This window comes from Synchiropus splendidus, chromosome 18 (assembly GCF_027744825.2).
Source record: "Synchiropus splendidus isolate RoL2022-P1 chromosome 18, RoL_Sspl_1.0, whole genome shotgun sequence".
Taxonomy (NCBI): Eukaryota; Metazoa; Chordata; class Actinopteri; order Syngnathiformes; family Callionymidae; genus Synchiropus; species Synchiropus splendidus.
The window spans coordinates 13757500-13771572 of NC_071351.1; the positions used below are offsets into that span (position 1 = coordinate 13757500).

At 43.4% G+C, this 14073-nt stretch overlaps 3 protein-coding genes across 10 annotated transcripts; 2 read left to right on the forward strand and 1 right to left on the reverse strand.

Moving 5' to 3' along the window:
* Nucleotides 1–59: 59 nt before the first annotated feature.
* Nucleotides 60–5221, forward strand: qars1 (glutaminyl-tRNA synthetase 1). Its single transcript, XM_053849368.1, has 23 exons — nucleotides 60–241; nucleotides 529–679; nucleotides 935–1044; nucleotides 1109–1184; nucleotides 1261–1325; nucleotides 1415–1468; nucleotides 1765–1828; nucleotides 1901–1975; nucleotides 2034–2119; nucleotides 2189–2275; nucleotides 2339–2438; nucleotides 2516–2594; nucleotides 2758–2997; nucleotides 3064–3156; nucleotides 3226–3363; nucleotides 3493–3580; nucleotides 3642–3782; nucleotides 3850–3951; nucleotides 4024–4116; nucleotides 4192–4319; nucleotides 4382–4448; nucleotides 4526–4651; nucleotides 4733–5221. The coding sequence occupies exons 1-23, from the start codon at nucleotides 131–133 to the stop codon at nucleotides 4781–4783; spliced, it is 2325 nt and encodes a 774-aa protein (XP_053705343.1). The 5' UTR covers nucleotides 60–130; the 3' UTR covers nucleotides 4784–5221.
* A 458-nt stretch (nucleotides 5222–5679) lies between these two features.
* LOC128750123 (transcriptional regulator QRICH1-like) lies at nucleotides 5680–10737 on the forward strand. Its single transcript, XM_053850344.1, has 12 exons — nucleotides 5680–5877; nucleotides 6427–6715; nucleotides 6783–6872; nucleotides 6983–7123; nucleotides 7195–7971; nucleotides 8162–8339; nucleotides 8412–8566; nucleotides 8647–8761; nucleotides 8996–9104; nucleotides 9218–9366; nucleotides 9441–9531; nucleotides 9643–10737. Exons 2-12 carry the CDS (start codon nucleotides 6461–6463, stop codon nucleotides 9827–9829), a joined length of 2247 nt encoding a protein of 748 aa, XP_053706319.1. The 5' UTR covers nucleotides 5680–5877; nucleotides 6427–6460; the 3' UTR covers nucleotides 9830–10737.
* LOC128750124 (receptor-type tyrosine-protein phosphatase V-like) lies at nucleotides 9284–13349 on the reverse strand. 8 transcript variants are annotated; one of them, XM_053850351.1, is made up of 10 exons: nucleotides 13243–13349; nucleotides 12843–12921; nucleotides 12553–12634; nucleotides 12407–12497; nucleotides 12260–12336; nucleotides 12061–12195; nucleotides 11855–11977; nucleotides 11609–11769; nucleotides 11392–11527; nucleotides 9284–11157 (listed from the first exon to the last, which is right to left on the reverse strand). In XM_053850351.1, the coding sequence occupies exons 2-10, from the start codon at nucleotides 12860–12862 to the stop codon at nucleotides 10975–10977; spliced, it is 1008 nt and encodes a 335-aa protein (XP_053706326.1). In that variant the 5' UTR covers nucleotides 12863–12921; nucleotides 13243–13349; the 3' UTR covers nucleotides 9284–10974. The 8 variants fall into 8 exon arrangements, with proteins under 8 accessions (XP_053706326.1, XP_053706320.1, XP_053706325.1 ...); XM_053850345.1 differs by having other exon boundaries at nucleotides 12553–12664; XM_053850350.1 differs by lacking the exon at nucleotides 13243–13349 and adding an exon at nucleotides 12999–13219 and having other exon boundaries at nucleotides 12553–12652.
* Between the last annotated feature and the right edge of the window lie 724 nt (nucleotides 13350–14073).

Sequence of the window (14073 nt, forward strand, 5' to 3'; positions counted from 1 at the left end):
GGTGTGTCTGATTGGCCTATATTTCGGAGTATTTCCTCAGCGATCGCTTTTTCAGGAAGTCTGCCTCTTCTGAAAGAAAGACCGTGAGTGGAGGTGGCGTGGCTGCTGGTTGGTGATTACGGAGGAAAATATGGAGGAAACCCTGGCGCTTTTCACTTCCATTGGGCTCAGCGAGCAAAAAGCGAAAGAAACGCTGAAAAATGAAGCGCTTAGCTCTGCTCTGAAGACCGCAATATCCAAGGTTTGACACTTGTTTTGAGAAGTCATGTTGGACAGCTGCGGATGTCATTCTCAACCCTGAGTGTCGGAACTAAGTTGTAAAAGTTGTCTGTTGCTATATCCAAACATCATACATCCTGCTAGTTACTTTACTAATTCATTGTTTTGGGATTGATCGTCTTAGTGACTTAACTAACCACAGAGTGATAATAATAGTAAATTCACCCTTAATACTATTAGAAATGCGATTTAGTCTTGCAAGCGAATGTAACTTATCCTGACATACAGTGCATTCTTACTTTGCTACAGGCGACAGTTGCCACTGGGTCTCCTGTAGTGGACAAAGCCATGGGCACATTATTATACAGTATGGCATCTCGATTGAAAGACCTCAAACACCTGGATTTCCTCTCTTACAACATAGCTCAGCGCAAGATCTGCACCGAGCTTCAGCTCGCAGGTAAAGTCATGATATAATGTTGATGATGATGTAAACGTGATTTAATTGCCACACCCACAACTATTTGTCAAAATGAAACTGATGCATGACTTGAAACATTACTTTGCTGCTGATAACTGTTGTAGATAGCATTCATTTTGAATTGATTAATTGGGTTAGTGGTAGTAACAAGAGTGTTCAAAGATGCACGTTATTCCATATTCTTACTGATGCTCTCTTTCTACCTTCCCGGTCACTCATGTTATTATTCCACAGCTGCGTTGGACTTCGTGAAGAGTCATCCTCAGGACCCGCTAAACCAGAAGGAGTTTGAAGAAGCATGCGGTGTGGGTGTGGTGATAACACCAGAGCAAATTGAATCTGCTGTAAGCACTACCACAACCGAGACCATTGTTGTCAGTTTACAACTCTGACTGGAATGTTTCACAGGTGGAGTCTTTGATCAAGAAGCACAAGGAGCAGCTAGTAAAGGAGCGGTATCACTTCAACATGGGACTCCTCATGGGTAGGACTTTCACTTACTAGTTCAGTCTATACCTTTGAACTGACGAAATTATTTAAAAATGCGATGGACTTTACAGGTGAGGCGCGCTCTGCTCTGAAGTGGGCAGATGGCAAGGCCATAAAAAATGAGGTGGACATGCAGGTTTGTTTGTACATGCCCTTTATGCTTAGAGCATCTTGTGTTATTACCAGCATTCATCTGTTTATCACTGACTGCCTTATTTGTTGCAGGTGTTGACCCTCTTGGGACCCAAGACAGAAGCTGACATGGAAAAAAAATCTAAGGTATCTTGTATTGTGTTGCCAATTACAGCAGACATTTTTTATTGCTTTATCTTTGGCCAACAATACCGTTAATGATACACATTTACTTAAACAACACATTTATAATCATCTGTGGGGCCTATTGCCAAGTAGCTGAGAGCAAGAAAAGCACCATTGCGCCCTGTGAAATCAATTGGTGTCTCACTGAAAACTCCCATGGGTCCTCTTTTGGTTTAAAAGTGTGACTTTTGCAGTGAGTCTACCTCAGATACCTGAGTCTATAATTGATTTCTGAACTTCAATTCTTTATTTTGCAGCCTCAAAAAGCAAAAGCAGCAGAAAATGGGGTGAAGGTGAAGAAAGAAGATGTGGCAGTGAATGGTGAGGAGATAAAATAAGGACAATTGAGTATTTTTTTATTATTATTATTATGAATGTTTATGTTCTTTGTAGGTGATGCCGCGCCTTCAGAGGCCAGGTCATTGATGGAGCAGTTACGAGGAGAAGCAATTAAGTTCCACAAAACAGGTGAAAAGCATCAACCAGGCATCAGAGTTTTTGCGTCCTACTCAACTTTTCTTTTTAGGTGAGAACTACAAAACTGAGGGTTATGTAGTGACTCAGAACACCATGGAGTTGCTAGCCAAACACTTGGCGATCACAGGTGGACAGGTAAACCCAAATTGGTGACAAAATCTACCAACCTGGACTGTGCTTTATTTGTCTTTCTCGTTGCTATAGATTCGCACCCGCTTCCCCCCTGAGCCTAATGGCATCCTTCACATTGGACACGCCAAAGCTATTAATTTCAACTTTGGCTATGCAAAGGTGAGTCTCCCTGTCCCTGTTCACCCAGCTGAATAAGTACAACATTAAAAAAGTACTTTGTAGGCGAACAATGGCATTTGTTTCCTGAGATATGATGACACAAATCCGGAGAAGGAAGAAGAGAAATACTTTACAGCCATCAAGGACATGGTGGAGTGGCTTGGTGAGCACAGCTTCTTCTTTGTCCAGCATAAATGATAACATGACATTGAAATATTTTGGTGATATTTCGTTTATCAGGTTACAAGCCTTATGCAGTCACACATGCCTCTGACAACTTCCAGAAACTCTACGATCTTGCTCTAGATCTGATCCGCAGGTGAGCTGAAAACGTGCCCCTTAGTGCCCTTTGAGGGGCTGTCGCTCCTGCCCCAAGTCATTGGGATATGTTCCAGCACCCTGCGACCCCATTAATATGCACTTATTCCAAGGAGTTTGTAGCATCTTCTTACTTACCAAGTTCATTTTCTTGTCCTCATCAGGGGTCATGCATATGTGTGCCACCAGAAGGGGGAGGAATTGAAGGGTCACAACGCCCCTCCATCACCATGGCGAGATCGTCCCACAGAAGAGTCTCTGGTGCTGTTCCAGAGGATGAAAAAGGGCATGTTTGCTGAAGGAGAGGCCACCCTCAGGATGAAGATGGTCATGGAAGACGGGAAGATGGACCCTGTGGCGTATCGAATCAAATACACGCCACATCATCGGACTGGAGATGAATGGTGAGGAGAATCAGGTTTGAGATAATGAGTCTCTCAAAGGATTAACTGATCTTTTTTAAATTTTAGGTGCATCTACCCCACTTACGACTACACCCACTGTCTGTGTGACTCTATCGAAAATATCACACACTCACTGTGCACCAAAGAGTTTCAGGCCAGGTACATCACTTCAGTGGCTCCTACTTTTTTTTTTACTTATTCCAACGGCTGTTTTTCCATCTGTGTCAGACGTTCTTCTTATTATTGGCTGTGCAACGCTCTGGACGTCTACTGCCCCGTTCAGTGGGAATATGGCCGCTTAAACCTCACCTACACCGTTGTGTCCAAGAGAAAAATAATCAAGCTGGTGGAGACTGGAGTTGTCAGGTATGATCACCTGTGTTGAATTTCTGCTCCAAGGTATCTGTCACTCCTGTTGTTTGAGCTTGTCTGGGTGACAGTGTATGATAGGGGAAGAAAATTATTTAATTGGGATGTATTGTGACTTAACTGCAGGGACTGGGACGATCCTCGCCTTTTCACTTTGACTGCACTCAGAAGAAGAGGTTTCCCACCTGAGTCCATCAACAACTTCTGTGCTCGGGTATGCAAAGCTGACCAATTGTTTTCGGAGAATTTTGTTTTATAAATTCCTCTCTTGTCAGGTGGGAGTCACAGTTTCTCAGACAACCACCGAGCCACATCTGTTGGAGTCATGTGTGAGGGATGTTCTGAACGACAAAGCTCCTCGTGCCATGGCCGTATTGGAGCCGCTCAAGGTCACCATAAAGAACCTCCCAGACAAAGTATGTGACCTATTAAATTGACCGAATTAATCTTCAAATAATTACTAAATTAGCCTTCATCTTTTAGTCTGAAGTGCGAGTTCCAGACTTTCCAGCTGATGAGTCCAAGGGCAGCCACACAGTCCCGCTCACAAGCACTGTCTTCATCGAGCAAAGTGACTTCAGAGAGGTCAGAGGCTAATAAGGAAATACTATTCCTGATATTAATTCCTTTCACCTTATCTGTTTGTTCTGTTTCTAGGTTATGGAGAAGGGTTATAAACGCCTGACCCCAGACCAGCCAGTGGGCCTGAGACATGCTGGATATGTTATCTCTGTGCAGAAGGTCGTCAAAGTGAGTCTTCCTAAAGTTTCTCTATTGCTGCTGCATCATAGAAAGAATCTAGATTTAACTTCCCCACTTTCCCAGGATGCTCAGGGTAAGGTGGTGGAACTGGAGGTCACATGCTCTAGCTCGGACTCTGCTGAAAGACCAAAGGCCTTCATCCACTGGGTCAGCCAGCCTCTGACATGTGAAGTCCGTCTTTATGAGAGACTGTAAGTCACTCAGTAGCAAAGTGGTGTGAGACACTGTGTTCACCTTAAAAATATCTGTGTAGGTTTTTGCACAAGAACCCTGAGGATCCATCCGAGGTGCCTAACGGCTTCCTTAGTGACATCAATCCTGTGAGTTGCACCAACTTTATTTGATGTCCAGAGACATTTGCAGTAACAGATTAAATATGTAATAATTTCTTGTCAAGAATTCTCTGCAAGTCATCGAGAGTGCCTTTGTGGACACGTCAGTCAGAGGAGCGAAGGCTTTTGACAAATTTCAGTTTGAAAGAGTTGGCTACTTCTCCTTGGACCCTGACAGCACAGCAGAGAAGGTAAAGGCTCAAAGGAGCAGACACATGCACTTGACTGTTGAATAGTTTGATTTACTCAAAACTTATTTTTTTCATTTACAGCTCGTCTTCAACAGAACTGTCACACTAAAGGAGGATCCTGGGAAGGTTTAAGTCAATATTTTAGATCAAGTCGTGCTTCCTGCTTCTCATGAGCCCTCTGACACACGTCCCAAGTTTTTTAATCATTTAGTCACTGTAGACACAATCAAGGAAGATCTAAAATTGGAACTGATTCCATACCATTTTGGATTTTTGGGGAAAATTTGTTTGTTCCAAAAACAAAATCTGTTTCATCCATCTTCCCTTCTTATGCCAAGTTTCTTTCAATATCGATGCTTAACTAATTCTGTACATCTGATGAGTCACTGCCAAACATTTTAATCATGCATCTTGAAAGCAACAAACCCGAAGTATTCATGGCTTCTTGATGAAGGACTGTGAGAACGACTTCAGCTGCCACGCTACCTCCTGAATTGTTGCCTCGAAAATCTTGTTTAAATACCTACAGGTTGTATATGTTCATTTTTGAGGAAACAAAATAAAGGAAAAGTAAACATCAATACGCATTTGTGTTTTGCTTCATGTAACTGCGTTTTCGCTTGTCAAAAACCGCGATTGAAGGATAATATAAGGGCACAAAATGGCCATCCTTATGTTTATTTATTCATTGATTAATTGCCTTTGTTATCATACATGCAGTCTGTGCCGTGGAGCAGCCTGAAGACCATGCTGAAGCAGACTGTGTGGGAATTAACTCTTAGCTGCCTGGAGCCTGCTGAACTCCACCCGTGCACCCGCTGCAACTCTTCTGGTCTACCTTTAAAAGGCCACCGCTGCATGGACCACTAAGAGCGTTTCCTTGGCAAAGCAGGGTTTTAAGGAGGACTGACATCTTCTGGTTCCGCTCAGTCTCTCTGTCAGTCGTCCGTCGCCTTTAACTAACAATCCTGTTGTCGCGAGAAGACCTCGGCGAAATGCCGCGAGAGCAAGACAGACTTACAACTTGCTTGCTTATTGGTCTGTTGTTGATGTTGTAAGATGGCGCCCAGCGAAATATGAGATAAAAACTACATCTACACAAGGAAAGGGAAACGCTTGACCAAGGTTCTGTCGACCAGAAAACCTTCTTTGGTTCTTTGGTTGGAGAACAGTTACAGTTTTGAAGCAGAAGAAGCGCTTCCGGGCGGCTCCGTTGGGGAAAAGAGGTAGCTAACGTCTGCTAGCATTGCAAAAACACTTTTCCCGTGGACTGACACCCTTTTGTATTCCTCCCGCATTTATGCACCTGACCCTGCGTTGCTATCATGTCACAAGCGCGAAGTGCGGATTTTACTTCCATTTTAATTGCTCCAACGTTACCCTACTGCATAAAATGCGCGGCTAGTTAGCTCAGCTAACGTAGCTTGTTGTGTAATCAGTCGACACTTTAACAGTGCTGGATTTTCATCCACCGCCTCCGTTGGTGAACACGTTTCGTGCCTCTAATGCACGGAATATTCAGTGTTGAATATATCTGAATTAGAAAGTAACCGCGCTTTTATCCCAGCTTGCAACACACGCATCTAGAATTAACCCTTTCCTGTTATCTGTTGTAGCGACACCGCACTTGGCTTAAAATACCTTGTTTTGACATTTTGTCTTCATGCATCACATTGGGTTTCAATTGCTTTGTAATTACGTCAACATTTAAACTTTGATATTGAAACTCATTGATGTTCTGCACTGCTGCATGACACCCAATATTTGTTTTCTAGAGTATCCTTCAACAAAGTGGAACCGTGTGAAGCAATGAATAACTCTTTGGACAGTGCAGGATCCTATGAGGAGCTTGTGAGGCAGAAAGCTCGCAGCATCCCTCAGCATCGCATGAAGGAATTTTTGGAATCCTTAGCGAATAAGGGTCCAGATGCCCTGCAGGAGTTCAGCCAACAGTCTGGAGAAGTTACAACAACAACCACCAGTATGATCTACCAGCAAGAAACCAATTGCATCTACACGGATAGCACAGAAGTTGCTGGATCTCTTTTGGAACTTGCATGTCCGGTAAGTGTTGCTGTTCATTTATGAAACACTTTAGTTGAAAATTGACTTACTGACTTTAATCTTTTAGGTTCAAGTGCAAGTCCAACCACAGCAGCAACAGATTCAAGAGGCAGCGGCTCAGCAGCAAGCTGTTCAACAGAATGCAGAAATTGTGCAGGTTTGTATTACTGTACGTGTAGTGCATTCATATTGAACTGGTCAGTAATATAGCTTTTGATGAGTAAACGGTCATTCTTTAGAAAATGTATTCCACCCTTTCAAATCCAGGTCCAGATCCAGGGTAATCAGCATGGACAGATGCTGGGTCAGGTACTGCAAGTACCCACTGGCTCCCACCAACAGCTTCAAGGTGTAACTACAGCTCAGCTGATTCAGCCTGGCGAACTTACTGAAGAGCAGCACCAACAGGTACATAAACAGACATGACACAGCTTGGGCACATCATGATTTTACTAAATCATTGAATGTATTTGTTTTAGCTACAAGCCCAATTGGTGGCAGCTGTTGCTGGAGGACAACAGATTCAAATACAAACAGTGGGAGCACTTTCACCTACCCAGCAGCAGGATGGCACAGAGAGACGGGTGCTGGGAACTGCTGTTGCCACGTCGCAGGGGGCCGGTGTACTTCAGCCAGCCAAGAAGCGAAAAGTGGACATGCCTATTACTGTGTCTTATGCCTTGCCTGGTCAGCAAGTTGCTACAGTCCTTGCCATTCCGCAAGGACAGGGTCAGCAGCAGAGTTACGTGTCCCTACGACCAGACCTTTTGACTGTCGACAGCTCTCACCTATACAGTGCAACAGGAACTATCACCAGTCCCACAGGGGAGACCTGGACCATTCCTGTCTATTCTGCCCCGGCCGGGTCTGGGGGTCGGGAGCAGGTTACACACATTGCCATTCCACAAGAGGCCTATGGAACAGTCCAAGTCGCTGGTGCGAACACTACAACAATGACAACCTTGCCAACACAGGTTACGATTGACAATGACAAGCTCAAGAGTGTTACAAGTCAGAGTCAGACGGCACAAGCCGTTTCAAGCATTACAAGTTCTGGAGGAATGACTGGCCAGGAAGAAGTTGTTCACACTCTTGCTGCAAATACCTTGTTCCCTGCGCAACTGATGAATGGAAACATCCACATCCCAGTGGCAGTGCAGGGGTATCCTAATGCTACACAGTCCCTGATCTGGGACCCACAACAGCAAGTGCTACACACACAAACACTGACTGGACAGGATGCACAGCAGTTACAGGTAAGCAAATTTAGCATCCATGTTTGTTTTTTTCATGCATGCATACATGCACGTACGTGAAGGGAAGACTTCTTAGAGGAGATCATAGATAATCAACTGGTGTTCCTAAACTGATTGAATGATTCCAGTATATTTCAGAGAATTTAGAACATAAAAATGACTGTAATTTGGCCCCTGTGGTTTTGGACAGGGTCAGACAGTGGTGGCGGAAGTTGATGGCCAAGGCCAGCAGCAGGTTCAGGTCCAAGAACTGCTGCTGCCCGCCACTCTGAAGCCTGAGGAAGGATTGGAGGTTTGGCGGATTTGGGCCCAACGGAAAAATGCAGAATTGGAAAAATCTGAGAAGCAAAAACTGGCTCCCATCGGACGTAAGGACGCCACATCAAAAATTCTGACGACATGTCAGTAGTTTCTAAAACCTGCCTTGTTCTCTTTGTCAGGTCGCCAAGTTCTGAGGTTCCAGGAGGACTTGATTTCAAGTGCAGTGGCTGAACTCTGCATGGGTCTGTCAATGATGACAACTGAGGCCAGGGGCCTGGAGGGGGAGACATATGAGGCTGATGTGCTTTACTATGTATTTCTGTGCATACAAAAAGTGAGTTTCAAAAAATATATTTCTCATCAGTCATGGTGTGAGCCGCATCTTAATCCTCAATTCTGTCTTTCATTTGGCAGTATCTTTTTGATAACGGCCGTGTGGATGACGTCTTTTCGGATCAGTACTATGCTCGCTTTGCTCAATGTTTGCATCAAATCCTGGAAACCTGGAATCCAACTGTTCACCCTTTAGGTGTGTACAACAACAGTACGATGTGTGTGATTTCATTTCTACTGCACAGCTACTGCTGTGGTAAATTAAAACAAACTGGCAAGCACAGATCATAACTGGGAGACCATCTGCAACCCATTGTCAAGATTGAATGTGATTAATTTATTGTAAGGTCTCATGTGTCAAACATTATGAACTCCTTATTGGAGCGACATGTTATCAGGTTGTAATGATGGGTTACACTCTTCCACCCAGGCTATATTATCCCCAGTCATGTAACAGAAGAGATGCTGTGGGAATGTAAACAGTTGGGGGCCCACTCGCCCTCCACACTGCTCACAACGCTGATGTTCTTCAACACAAAGTAGGTGGCGCCGCATTATTTTTTTCTGTATTAAGTCAACTGTCAGGTGTGTACATGACTTCAATGCAACCATACATGGCTTTGTCATACTCATTATGGCTTGTTCCATACAGATATTTCCACCTGAAGACGGTGGAGCAGCATCTTAAAGTTGCGTTCTCTAAAGTGTTGAGACACACCAGGAAGAGTCCCAATAACCCCAAAGACAAGAGTACCAGCATCCGGTACCTGAAGTCAACTGAGAGGTTTATTGGACAGAAAGGTAAAGTTCAACAAATATAATTTATGTCATGGAAAGATTGGAACAAATGATCATGAAAATAAATCTGTTCTCAGTCACGGATGACATGTACTCAGAGCAGCTGGAGGATCCTGAGAACCCCTTACGATGCCCAATCAAGCTCTACGACTTCTACCTCTTCAAATGGTAACAATGATTTTGAATAATTCAAACTTTAATAAAATGGAGACTTTCAGCAATGATGTAGCAGGATTGTATTTACCTTAAAATAGATATACAGACAGTGTTTTGTTTTAGTCCGCAGAGTGCTAAGGGACGCAACGACACCTTCTACCTGACTCCTGAACCTGTGGTGGCTCCCAACAGTCCCATATGGTATTCGACACAACCAATCCCAAAAGAGCAGCTGGAGCAGATGTTGGCGCGCATCCTGGCTGTCAGAGAAATCCAGGAAGCCGTTCACATGTCGGACAGTGGGCAGTAATCCAACCTGGGAACTCTTAATGGACTCTTCTTCACACTTGGAACAGCCTTGGATCTGTCTTGGTAGTTTTGTACTTACGCCTTCTGTTGGCCTGGAAGAGCGGCATGTGTCTGTTTATACTCATCGTGTCAACATATAATCTATACATAACTGTACATACGCTTAACACATGCAGATGCTTGTGTCTGATGACTTACTTCCACTTCATATTTTCTTTGTTCGGCCAAAGGACGATTGGACCTTTATTTAAATGTTATTTTTAACTTTGTACCAATAGTCGGAAACAGTTAATATACTTTCTATTTGTTTTAATCTGTATATATATTGCATATATATTTTCACAGTGTCAGACCTGCTCTCTGTCTCTTCTGCTTTTCCTTTTTCTCTGGTAGGTAAAAAAACCCCAAAACAAGTGATCATTTACCTTTACACGACCACTGTTTGGTTTATTGAAAAGGTGGTTTGCTCTGCAGCGCCTCCATGTTGGAGGGCGAAATTGCAAGTATTCACACGTGGAAATAAACGTTGCATCACAATTCTGCAGTACCGGAACTTGCCACATGATGGGACTGAAAGTTCTCCATAACAATTATTAATCTGAGCAGGACTTGCTGTATAAGTTACTGCCCTATCACAGATAAAGGACTCTGTTCGAAGACCCAGATGATCTATAATGTACTTGTGTCTCCTTCTTGTATGATACTGGGTTTCGGTTATCTAAGGAGAATGGCAGTGCCTGTGTTTCTTCTGTTTTGAAACATGACCTTTTTGTACATCCACCATTTGTCTGCCTTTCTAGCCAGTCTGGTTTTAAACCCACATCTTCTCAGTACCGATTGCTTTAGTTGTGTTATAACTGATGCACAATGATTTTTAAAAACAATAAAAGTAATCTCACAGCGGTGCTGACATATATGGGTAGTTACCACAGTCATTATCTCCGGTAGAAAGTCATCTGTGCAGGAGCTGGTTGGACCTGATGGGTCTTGATTCCTTGTTTGTGTTTTGTGCCCTCAGTACTTATCAGGTTCTTCCAGTTTGCAGCCCTTAGGGCACATAGAATCTCTGACGTTGCTGTGTCCTGCAGCAGGTTCAGGAAGCATGAGAGCCGGGGTTGAATTGTGACGAGGAAGGCAGTAGCCGCCTCAGTAGGTTCCCGGGGTGCAGCATCTGCAGCGTGTTCTGTGGTTCCTCTGATGAAGGTTTTTGTCTCCGATGTCTCCTCCTGCTGGTCGGCTCTCCAAACCCAGAGGAGCTACGCCGTTGATCCTGAGAGTCAGCCATGTTGGAGGAGGTTCCTGGGCTCTGGCTGCTACTTGGAACCGAGCCTAGTTATAAGGAGCAGACACTGATGCACAAATATGTACTGCTCCTAAGTAGCACAAAGGGAGGAGAAGGTAAACAAAAACCACAGCGGACTCAAACCATTAGAGTTCTTAGCGTTTGAGCAATGAGCAAGGTGCAGATGAGCGTTTGTACCCTGTTAAATCATAAACTCTATGCTGTATTTTTAATTTCAAACTAAAACAGTAGAAGTAGTAGTTTCTGGTAAATGTCCCGACCTGGTTCTGGACCATCCACATGCGGTGTAGACGCAGATCCTCCACAGCAGCCCGTATATCAGGTCGAATGCCTCGAGCACACAACTGCATGAGCCACAGAAGAGTCACGAACGTCCCTGACCGACCAACCCCTGCGCTGGAGACAATAAACAGGGCTTTTGTCAATCGCCCTACCCATCTTTCTCTGGGTTGCTTGGGCCAAGGATAAAGGTCAAACCTGCAGTGAACTACAGCTGGCCCCAGGCGAGGAATGCTTTCCAGATGCTGTCGCACATGCTCAGTAAAGATGCAGAGGGAGGACGGCTCTTTTGGCACTCCTCTGTCTGGCCAGGCAGGGTAGTAATAGTGTGTGATTATTCGGTCTGCTGCACAGTCTCTCTGGAACACAGGTCGCAGCGGTTACATTCATTTTTGGTGCACTCACTGTGTGCAGAAGTCAACAACAGCAGTTTAAAGGTCTCACCTGTCGGAGGTTGATGGTGGTGATAAAATAGTTTGGACCCTGTTTCCTGGCCATTGTTGTCACTTGGATGAGTCCGTGATAAACTGTCCCCCGTTCAAGGGGCCAATATTTGTCACAGAGAACCTGAGTGCAGAGACAGTCATTCACTTGTGGCTCTAACACCTAAAACACTAGAAGATAGCTGTGCCATGACGTTTCCATCTTACTGTATCCTTGTATTTCAAAGCTGTCACCATGACAATGACGCGAACGTTCTGCTCCCACACCATCTTCCAGAAGTCAGCCATGGTGTTGCTCATGGGACCCTGAGTGCAGATGAAGTCCCTCTCGGAGCATCCGCCCTGCAAATGACGGGCTCTTGAGAAGAGCATGGGACTGCAATTTGCCTCATGTTTGATTTCTTACAGGCACAAAACTGGCGTTGATGTAGTCGGAGTGTGAATTAGAGTTGTGGATGGAGATCCTCACTCTGCAGTGGTCGTCTGTGGAGGGAAAAACAAACATTATTTCTTCACCATCACGCAATGCAGGACTGATGTTAAAATCCCTCACATGGCAAAATGTAGGGATATCTGTTCTTCTCCCGGTTGGCCTCGGAGTCTCCTGCATTGGTAGGAAGGTCTTTCCCCACCGTTTCCAGCTCCTGTCAGCAAGAAAAATGACCACACGTCCCACAATCTACAAAAGACAGCAATTACCTCAAACTCTTTTTTGAATCCTCTGTTGTCGTGTGCTGCGAGGGCCTGGCATCGGGCGAGGAACTCTTGCAGTATCTGAGCTCTGGGGATTGACTGCACCCTGTCAGGCAAACTACATAATTATATAGCATTCTAAAGCATATTAAATGAGGGAGCTGATGTAAATATATATGGCCAGAAAACACTGGTTTTAACAATTGTAAACAAACAAGAGGATCAAAAGTAGTTCATTCAACAACACATTTAAACAAATTTAAATATTTTATAAGCTAAATGAATGAAAACATTACCTCATGTTTGAGTTTTGCATAAATACAGGTTGTGCTGGTTGTTGATATCCTGGATTTGGTGACTTTTCAGGTCTGAAAACTTGAAAAAAAGAGTCACCATTGTTACAAAATGGAAGTTCTTTTCCCTCTTTTGTTTGTGTCTGAAGAAGAATTTACCGTGTTCCAACAGAGAAATCCGACACCATTAGAAAGGTAAAACCCATTACTCATGTGGGACACACTATATAAAGTATTTAAAAGAGCTGAGTTTAAAGAGTAGCTGTCTTACGTGTGCAGCTTCACGTGAGCAACAAGGTTCTTCACTGTCACAAGCAAAGTAAACCAGAAGAAAAACCTGCTCTACAAGCTTCAATTCTACAACAGCGCAAGTACCAACATGAACAGTGTGTTTCGGTTTTACCTTTTTAAGAACAGGACCTCTGGTGTCACCACTGGCTAAAGACAAAGAAGCAAACAAGTCATCCTCACTGGAGTCTGGTTTTAATAAAACTTGGGGGAGAAGCTCTTGAGCCAGGAAGTAGTTTTATGGGTGGAGGCAGTGGGTGGAGCACTCTGGACTACTGTTGTCACGAAAAGGACTTAATATCCATTGTAAGCATTCTCAAATTTGGAAATACCATGTCCGACAGTGATGTAAGACAATATGACAGCTAAGTCATGTGAGGCTTGAGCGTGTCATTTTGATTTGGCCTGAATAGCAGCTGCTTTGTTTGTCCAGACATACGACACATCATCAATAGGAACCCATTACACTTCACTTATCTATACATGAAAAGAAATGCAGCTAGGGAATAGCAGCACTGATAAAAGGGTTTGCTATTAATTTTAAAATACAGACATAGACACAAATTCAAAATGTAAAATTATGTATTAAATGATTGCTGACCGCTTATGGGAAAACATGATATAATTAAATCAATAAAAAAGATAAACACTGGAAAATAATAACAATTACATTCAATAAAATGAATAACTGCCTGTTTTAAAAGTTGGATGATGCAGCATTTAACTGAGATGAATAAGTCATACATTAAGACTGGAAAGCATTTGTTATATATTTAATAATATACACCAATCATTCTTATATTTATTATGTTTTAAATAAACAATAAAACAAGTCTTGCGGAAATAAAAGTAGTTGTAGGAGAGAAAGATAAAAAAATCAGTTTAATATTAGAAATCATGTTTAACATGAATTCAATTCATAGTTCAATTGTTATACTGTACTTGT